At 43.1% G+C, this 10126-nt stretch overlaps 1 protein-coding gene across 1 annotated transcript; it reads left to right on the forward strand.

Annotated features, from left to right (window-relative positions):
- Positions 1-6574: 6574 nt before the first annotated feature.
- LOC307087990 (E3 ubiquitin-protein ligase TRIM39-like) lies at positions 6575-9595 on the forward strand. The gene is made up of 2 exons (XM_079753727.1): positions 6575-6655; positions 6741-9595. The coding sequence occupies exon 2, from the start codon at positions 6743-6745 to the stop codon at positions 8354-8356; it is 1614 nt and encodes a 537-aa protein (XP_079609853.1). The 5' UTR covers positions 6575-6655; positions 6741-6742; the 3' UTR covers positions 8357-9595.
- The last annotated feature ends 531 nt before the right edge of the window (positions 9596-10126 follow it).

A 10126-nucleotide genomic window follows, 5' to 3' on the forward strand; every position in this document is an offset into this window, starting at 1 on the left:
GAACCTGACCTGATCCTGTTTGGTCGGGGGCAGACACACCTGAGCTGAACCTCACCTGATCCTGTTTGGTCAGGGGCAGACACACATGAGCTGAACCCCACCTGATCCTGTTTGGTCAGGGGCAGACACACATGAGCTGAACCTCACCTGATCCTGTTTGGTCGGGGGCAGACACACCTGAGCTGAACCCCACCTGATCCTGACATCCTGCTGGTCCCGTCTCCTCAGTTCATTTGAGCCTCGTCCTCCAGAAGACCTGCTGAGCTCAGCGGTCTAAGGCTGATGGATCAATGACCTCCAGTGGGAGTGATCTTCTTGACCCCACATGTACCCGTGTGCTTCCACACGCCTTTCCCTCACGTCTGTCACTAACCTCACTACTTCACTGCTCTCTACTCCTTCCCCTTCTTCTTCCCTCTCCGTGGTTCGAACCTTTACTCTGAAGGAGTGTCTTCTTGAACCTTTACACTGAAGGAGCATCTTCCTGCCCTCAGAGGGTTCAGCGTTAGGGTTGAGAGTCAGGGTTTAGAGTCAGGGACAGAGCTGGTCAGGGAGGACTGGTTTTACACAAACCTCTTCACTTACTTTCTGAATGGTGACATTTTGAAATGTTTCATTTGGGAAAATGTTTTCCTCTGCTTTCCTTTACAAAAATATGTATCAAACTTCTGTCAAGTGTTTTTGTTTATATATTAAAATCCTACATTGACTACAGCATGTTTGGTGCGGATCATTTAATTGTCCTTTAACTTGGTTAATGTCAAGCTAAACTCCTGCAATACATTTAATATACATGATGAATGTTATTCACCAATGTTCACATAATCTATTTAAAAAAATTATTAAACTTCAAAATTCAAAACTTTTAAATTCAAGCCTATTCATGTATTTACCAATGTACATACTGCCCCCGCAGGACATTCTCTGCTACTACAACACGTTCAAACCACCAGCTATGTTGGTTCAAACGGAAAATGTAGTTCGGTGTGAGACTGTTGTCCAAACTGTCATCAGAGGGAGCTGCCATACACCTTATTAATTATACAGGAATGTGTGTATTTACATTTTAAAATGTTCATGTGCTGGTCTAGTTTGTCTACAAATAACTCTGCCTCCAGCCAGGGCCGCTGACAGGTTTGGCTGGGCCCGGGACAAAATTCTCTCAATGGGCCCCCCCCCCCCCCCCAAAAAAAAAAAACACACACCTCTACTTTCTCAGTCCCTACCCTACCCTTAAATGACGGAAATTCAAAAAAATACTCATTACTCAACAATTTGAACATTTTAACATTAACTTTGTGTGCAACTATTTAGGTGCGAAATGCCATGCGCCGGACTTTTGTGGTGGGATAGTCATCAATGAGGTCATTGAAGTCCAGCTTCTTTGCAAGCTTGTGCTCTATGGAAAGCATTGCCAGCCCGTTGAGCCTCTCCTGTGACATCTTTGAGCGCAAGTAGTTTTTTATTAGCTTCAATTTGCTGATGGCTCGCTCACCTCCAGCCACAGTCACAGGCATGGACAGGAAGATCCTGAGCAAAATGCAGAGGTCCCCATAAATGATCTGAAGCCCCATTTCGTATATGGCATTCAAAAGATCCAGGGATCCAAGATTTTCTTTGAATGTTGCACTGTATATTTTTCTAATGTGCAGGATTTGGTCTTGAATGGACTCCGTCAGGTCACTCTTGTACCTTTCAGTGAGATTTTTGCAGGCTTCCTTGATGCTGTCCTCCGGCATCTCCCTGAACTTCCAGAGGACACAGAACTCACTGCAGATCTGCTGCATGGACTGAAATCTTGTTTCTAAGTGGGACATTATACTGTCCATTGCAGCATTAAACACTTTGTCCCGAAAGAGGTCCTCTGGGCTTTGCACCTCTGTCTCTGTCTGTTGCTCATCAAAAAAGCGTTTCCTCTTTGGAGTCTTCACTTCAATCTTGGCATTGATGCCCATGTCAGTGGCAACAGCAGTTGCCTCTTTCAAAAAATTGTTCCAAGAGGAACGCAATAATGCAATCTCCCCCTCCAACTCTTCAATATTAGCTGCTTGGACATCCAATGAGATTGTTGAGGACTGACTTATAATGTTCCTGTCCTCGATACATTGTAGCACCTTCGTCCAAAATGTGAGGAGCAAGACAGCATTAAAGGATTGAAAGTAGGTTTTCAGCCCATGTGCCTCAGCTTTTGTGTCATTGCTCAGGTTTCCTGTTGAAATGAGTGTGTCAAGTGCCTGTATCACGCTTGGCAAATGTTTTGCCACTGGGCGCACAGCTTCAATCCGAGCACTCCAACGCGTGTCTGATAAGAGGTGAAGACAACATCCCAAAACTTTTTTGAGGATTCCCCACCATTGAGGACTTCCACTGAACAGTTTGTACAGCTGATTTACAAAGCCAAAGAAAAGATCAACTTCTGGGCAAGCTCTGGCAGCATGGACACCAACCAAGTTTAAGGTGTGAGATGCACATGGGGAGAATCTGGCCAAGGGGTTCTTATCTAGTATGCGCGCTTGCACCCCTTTCACCTTTCCAGCCATGTTTGCACCATTGTCATAGCACTGACCCCTACAATCAGCTAGGTCTATTCCATGCTGGTCAAGTGCTTCCTCCATCATGTTGGTTATTTCCTCTCCTGTTTTTTTGGAAAAATCTTTGAACTGAAGGAAACGCTCATTAATTTCCCATGCATTTTTAGTGGAGGTTTGACTGACATACCTCAGTAACAATACATTTTGCTCCACATTAGAGATGTCTGGGGTTGCATCACACATAATTGAATAAAATGAGGTCTCTTGCCTTTCCTTCAAAATAGCCTTCAGGACACGTTGTGCACAAAGTTCAATGAACTCTTTTTGGCTGTCAGGTGAGGGGTAATGTGCTTGCAGCCTTTTGCCCTGTAGCCGCTGCTGTCTGATGTTTTCCACATGATCCTTTAGGACAGCGTCATACCTCGATAATAGCTCAATTAAGCCCATGAAATTACCATTATCTGGTTCATCAATTTTGTTTGAGCTGCCCCTGAATGGCATATTTCTGAAGGCCAAGTACAGGGTCACATCCAGCAGTCGCTTCAGTAGTGCTTTGTTTTTTTCAATTTCTGTGTCCAGCAATTTCTGTTGTTCACTATCAATTCCAGCTGTATGCAAGACAGAATGTTGCAGGTTTTTCCATTTCCAATAGCAATGTTTGTGTGCCACATTTCTTTCATGTTCTGGGAATCTTTCATATAATTTTTTGTATTTGACTTTGGAAATCTGCATCCCATTTGTAGAATTTAGTGCACTTGTTGACCTTTTCTCTACTTCATGAGAGAAAAGTAAACATGGAAGGCAAAATAAGGCTTTTTTCGTCCTGCTATAGAGAATCCAGTCCCTATCGTTTTTTTCCCGTCCATTGTGAGAGGAAGAATGTTAAATAGTGGGGAAATGCCCTGCCTTCTGCATCTGCTGGCAACTCTTTTGCCATTGCACGCACAACGGTTACTCTGTCAGCATCTTCCTTTTTTGCTGGCCATAATGCAGGGTCATGGTAATCAGGGGAATGAGCCCCTCCTCCTTCGCTGTGACTTTGTCTCTCACTGGTAACCTCTGACTCTTCCTCTACTCTGGGGGATGGATCCACTCCTCCTGAATCACTGTGTCTTTCTCTCTCTCTCCCTTCACTCTCCTCCCCTTCTCTCTCACTGGTAGCCTGTTCTTCCTCTATCTCACTGGTAGCCTGTTCTTCCTCTCTCTCATCCTCTTTGGTAGCCTGTTCTTCCTCTCTCTCATCCTGTTTGGTAGCCTGTTCTTCTTCTCTCTCATCCTCTCTAGCCTCTCCTATAAAGGTGAACATATTTTGATAAAAAGGGCTATATCTAAATTAACAGGGGTCAAAATGAACCATTTAAAAAAGAACAAATTGAAAACCCCTTAATTTGACGATTTAACACAGAAAAGAATAGACTGATCAACTTGGCTAACTCTATCCCAAAGACTACAAAAGTTTAAAAATCTAAGGTGTTTTTTTTGTTCCCAAAATTGTCAAACGCCGAAACACAACCACAGAATTCCCTTGTGCAGCTCCCAAACACATGACGTCGGGATGACAAGCCCATTTATTACGGATAAACCAAAAGGATTATTTACAACTTTAATTGGATAGGCTATGGATATGGACTGAGTAAAGTTATGGCTTTCAGAATCATACCACAATAAAACTCACGCTATTGTATTCACTTAGAGCTCATTAACTGCACATTTCATCGACCATTTTTCACTTGACCAAGGGGAATCATGTCAAGGGTACTTTTATTTATCGCCAGACCCGCGTTTATGTCCGCTGAACTTCCAGAGAATGTTTGGGGAACAAGGCGGAGCCCATTCATCTGGCGAGTTTCAAGTTAACGGCAATCAGAAACTAAGTTACAGGCTACCCCAAAACGTCATGTTTATAACCCATTCGTTACATCCAACTCTATCTAAATGGCAATTTCACATGTTGCCATGCCACTGGCTTATTTTAAACCATGAGCCGCGTTACACTGGCTGTAATTCAGCTGACTGGGAATGATTCTCAAATCAATTCAGCCTGATTGGAGTGCGCATTTGATTTGGACATGGGCCTATTTGCGGGGTAATGTGCATATTCTAAGATTCAATTAGATATAGGCGTATGAAACACAGTGTAATAAAGCCTTTGTGGTTATCAAATTATTAAATGCCCCCTGTCTGTCTGATATTGATCTCCGTGTGACTTGCTCATGTGGTGCTGCGCTCATATGTTTGACACGCCGCCTGTGCCTGTGTTACTTGACGACGGGGCTGGAAAAAGTTGGCCGTGTCTTACCTGGCTGTGCTGCACAGCTGCCTTTACTGGTACCTGCAGCATCACCTGAGTCTTTTCTGAAATATTTATAAAGAGATCCCCTCAGGCTTTCGGCTTCTTCCCCTCTTTTTCGCCTTTCTTTTTTTTTCAGGGCTCCTGACTTGTGCATGTTGAATCTACTCGCGCACTGACCACTAATGGAATGATGTCGTCTTTTTTCTTCTCCAAAGACCAAACCATTTTGGCATAGGGGTGATAGAGGGTTATTGGCCGTTTTTTCAAGGGCAATGAAGGCAAGCAATCTAGGAGTCATTAATTGAATGCAAATAAAGCACTTTTCTTCTCTAAATCAACACATTTTGAAGTATACATGCAATAATTAATCCCAACTTCATGGGGGTCCAGTTATGGGCCCCCCCCATTCCAGGGCCAGTCCAGGGCCCGGGACAACGTACCCGTTTGTCCCCCCCTGTCGGCGGGCCTGCCTCCAGCAACCGGATTTGTCAAAACATATGAAGTGAAAGAAACTAAAGCCCAGTTCACCAGATCTGAGGTCAGCTGCTGTCAAATATGGCTCATGAATGTATTGAGTGAACGAGGTCTGAGCTAAATATGAACCACCTGGAACTTGGTGCGTTTCATGGAGCTCAGAGGACGGCAGGACGCGTGTTTACTTGGTCGACAAGACCCTGAACGCAGAACGGTAAAGGAAATAGGGCTATTTAAGTCACCATTTGAGGCATCAAATAAAATTAGCCAATCAAACACTTACATCACAATCATTTATTTTATCTATATATATATATACACACACTATATATCTATATAGTGTGTATACTATAGATATAGCTCTGGACTACCACAATCCAGGTTGCCCAGTCCCAAAGCTTTCTCTTCTATCGGCTCAGGCTGCCTACTGTTAATACGTGTTTTCAGGTGGATGTATGGTGCGATAAAAAAAGAAAAAGATAAATTATGTTGTATGTTATGTATATTATGTTATTCGTGAACATTTTGGAAACAAAACAAGCAAGATTTAAATCTCCCACACAGCAACAATCAAAGTCAATTTGCATATTGTGTTCTACAGTTGTTTTTTTACTTAAATTAGATTTTTTTTGCCTTGCAATTTTACTACTTTTGTCTGGAAAATTCCTTAATATCAGTATTTCTGCCAGCAGAATTTGATTTTCAATTCAGAGATGCTGTGACATTTCATCAAGTTCTGAAGTGACTTTGTAAAGTTGTTGTGCAATTTATTCTGTATATTTTATCTATATTTTCTAAGAATTTGAATATTAAATATGTAGCTTTTCATAGAAGGTGGCAGATGGTTTTAACACTGATCTGGAAAGCTGCTGGTAGCAGTGCTATCATGGTAAACCCACCCCCCCATAGAGCAGAGATGTGTCTAAAAGCTTACATTACAGTAAATGGGCGAAAAAGCAGGCACGGAGATCACGCATCACAGGTTCCTCTGCCCACCTATTATTTCTATCTGCCCAACCTAATCTAACTGCCTAGAACCGGCCCTGGGTTGAACTGCTGCAAAGAAGATAACACACAGAGAATATGAGGTAGCCTAGACAGTTCATGAATGTGCCCACGTTCAGTTTGAAACATCAGGGAACCGTGTCCGTGGGGGCGGAGCCATGTGTTAGGGGAGGAGCCAGGTATTAGGGGCGGAGCCAAGTGTAAGGGGAGGAGAGGAGAGGAGAGGACGTCTTGTTCATGAAACGAAACTTAACATTCATAGAAACCAAAACCAACCGACGTGAAAGCAGTTCCCTTTTTCAGGAGAAAAATAAAACGCATTTTGGAACAAATTGTCAGAAAACACAACAAGGTGAGTAAAGCAGCACAAGATAAGAAATTGATGGAATTAGAAATATGAAATTGCTCAATCCATAAACCTTATCGTCTGTGTCTAGGAATGGCCTCTGCTAACACTCCCTGGTCTGAGGAGGACTTTTCATGTTCAATCTGTCTGGATGTGTTCAGCAGACCAGTTACCACACCATGTGGACACAACTTCTGCAGAACCTGTATTAAAAAGTTCTGGGATGAACAAGTCAAGTACAAATGTCCTGTTTGCAACAAGATTTTCGACACAAAACCTGATCCAAAGGTCAATACCCTCTTATCAGAGCTGGCTGCTCAGTTTAGAACAACCGTACGAGTTAAAAAGCAGCCTTGTGTTGAACCAGCAGAAGTTCCCTGTGACTTCTGTACTGAGACCAAGCTGAAGGCCGTGAAGTCATGCCTAGTATGTTTTACCTCTTACTGCCAAACCCACCTAGAGCCACATCAGAGAGTCGCTCGCCTGCAGAAACATCGGCTGGTCGAGCCTATGGACCGTCTGGAAGACAGGATGTGTAAGAAGCACGACCGACTTCTGGAGCTCTTCTGCCAGACTGAACAGGTGTGTGTGTGTCAGTTCTGCTCAGAGACAGACCACAAGTCCCATCCTGTTGTACCTCTAAAGGAGGAATATGAAGTGAAGACGGCCCAGCTGGGGAAGATAGAGGCTGAAGCTCCGCAGATGATCCAGGAGAGAAAACAAAAGATTAAGGAGATCAAAGACACAGTACAACTGAGCAACAAAGTTGCAGACAGAGAGATAGCCATTGGTGGCCAGGTCTTCACTGCTCTGATTGGCTGTGTTGAAAAGTGCTGGGATGAATTCAACCAAACGGTTCAAGAGAATCTGAAATCCACAGAGAAACAAGCTAAAGACCTCATCAAAGAGCTGGAGCAGGAAATAGAAGATCTGACCAATAGATGCTCAGAGGTGAAGCAGCTCTCACACACTAAAGACCACCTCCACTTCCTCCAGACCTTCAGATCCCTGAAGGATCCTCCACCCACCAGGGACTGGACGACAGTGGAGGTCCGTCCTCCGTCATACGTAGGGACCTTGAGGAGATCCCTGCATCAGCTGAACATGGAGATGAAGAAGCTGCATGATGCTGAACTGAAGAGGGTCCAGCAGTATGAAGTAGATGTGACTCTGGATCCCTATACAGCTCATCCCCATCTCATCCTGTCTGAGGATGGGAAACAAGTACATGATGGAGGTGTATGGAAGGAACTCCCAGACAACCCTAAGAGATTTATACAGTTTCCATTTGTCCTCACGAGGAAGAGCTTCTCCTCAGGGAGATTTTACTTTGAGGTACAGGTTAAAGACAAGACTTTATGGTTTTTAGGTGTGGCCAGAGAGTCGATCGACAGAAAAGGTGGGAGCATGTGGACCCCTGAGACGGGATACTGGATTCTTCAGTACTACAAGGATGGGTTGGTATTTTATGATGACCCTGTTGTCCGTCTCCCTCTGAGAGCTGAGCTCCAGAAGGTGGGGGTGTTTGTTGATTATGATGAGGGTCTGGTCTCCTTCTATGATGTGGAAGCCAGGGTTCATATCTACTCTGCTACTGGCTGCACCTTCAGTGAGCCTCTCTATCCATTCCTCTGCCCAGGTCTCTATGATTATGGAGGTAACAACTCTGCCCCCCTGATTATCTCACCTGTCAATCAAACAGACTAGGACCTTTGTTTGATAATAAAACAAAGAAACAACCAAAACAACTAATGTTGTTTCCTGAATTAGAATCTCTACTATGTGAGATCTGAGAGAACTGCTTCAATGTCGTAGTGCTGACATTTAACAAGATGTTCTTTAAGAATATAATCACAGTTGTTGAATTCAACCCATTATAAATGGTTCGATTACAATTTATCTTATTCATGTTTTCTCCAGATTTTTTTATACGTTTAATGCTATAACATAGTTACAGTTGCTGTCATGTAGAATATTTTCACATGATTCATTTGTATAAAAATGACCTATTAACCCCTTTCTTAAAATGTCTATTGGTTTAACTTCTGAACACCTTTCTGATTTATTTTATTGAAAAGAAAAGGCAAAAACGTGTGGGCGTACATTATCTTTTTAATTGATCATTTCACTGGAATAGATACAATCCAGTGCAATAGTGTTTTGTAGAAATACTTTCTAAGTGGGAGACAAAAATTTAATTAGTTTGTTGACAAAATCCTTATTTTGATCATTTTGAGATTGATGGAATATCTATAATCACTGAGAATTTGTAAACTTCTTTTATTTTTTAACCAGTAATTGACTTAATCTCCACCATACAACAACCCTCCATGTATTACACACTTAAACAAAGCTCACAGTGGCTACATGTAAAGATTCTCCCAATGTGTGTGAGTACCAAGACTTTGTCTCGTCAGCTCTCCTCTCCTCTCCATCCTCTTCTCCTCCTCTCTCTCTTCTCCTCCTCCTCTCTTCTCCTCTCTCTCTTCTCCTCCTCTCTCTCCTCTCCATCCTCTTCTCTCTCCTCTCTTCTCTCTCCTCTCCTCCTCTCTCTTCTCCTCCTCTCTCTTCTCCTCCTCTCTCTCCTCTCCATCCTCTTCTCTCTCCTCTCTTCCCTCTCCTCTCTTCTCTCTCTTCTCTCTCCTCCTCTCTCTTCTCCTCCTCTCTCTTCTCCTCCTCTCTCTCCTCTCCATCCTCTTCTCTCTCCTCTCTTCTCCTCTCTCTTCTCTCTCCTCTCCTCCTCTCTCTTCTCCTCCTCTCTCTTATCCTCTCCTCTCTCTTCTCCTCCTCTCTCTCTTCTCCTCCTCTCTCTTATCTCTGCTCTAGTCTGTAGCTCAGATTGTGTTTATTATTGTCGTACATTACGTTACTTATGGTCTAAATAAGTCTCCAAGTGTGTCGTTAGTAGCCTTTCAGAAATAAAGGCACTCATAGGATCAAAGATACGTGCACAACTGTTAATGATCTGTAATATTTGGTACTATTCTTTTCGTCATTCTGTTTATTACGTACTTGTAAGTGACTGTTCTTCAGTTATATTTGTTGTTAAAGCATAATGGTAATAAACAACTCAGTGGAACCAACTGAATGTTCTCGTGTGTTCAGCCGTTGATTCTTCCCGTTTCTTCAGTCTAAATCCTCCAAGCTGAGCAGATGTTTCTCCAGAGCTCTCTGTTGGTTATCCTAGCAGCACACCTGGAAGGTCCTTCCAGCCCCTTGGATCCCAGCAGGTCTCGATCGTGTCCTGCCCGCTGACAAGGGGTGGATTAAGGTGGTGATTGGCCCCTAGGCTACTTTTTGTGTAAGGCCCCCTTAATGATCACGCAAAGTAACTTAATTAAACAAAAAAATAACGTTATTTAGTGCCATGTGTAAAAGTGACACAAATCGAACCGCTGTAAAATACTCGAATAAAACAAAGCTATAAAAATAAAATAAACACAGAAGCAGGACATAATAACAGTAATAATTCCACAG

The sequence above is a fragment of the Pollachius pollachius genome (genome assembly GCF_949987615.1).
Source record: "Pollachius pollachius genome assembly, chromosome: 16".
Lineage (NCBI taxonomy): Eukaryota > Metazoa > Chordata > Actinopteri > Gadiformes > Gadidae > Pollachius > Pollachius pollachius.

Excerpts from the sequence above, each read along its gene's own strand:
- LOC307087990 (XM_079753727.1), top strand. The coding sequence starts at position 6,743 with ATGGCCTCTGCTAACACTCCCTGGTCTGAGGAGGACTTTTCATGTTCA.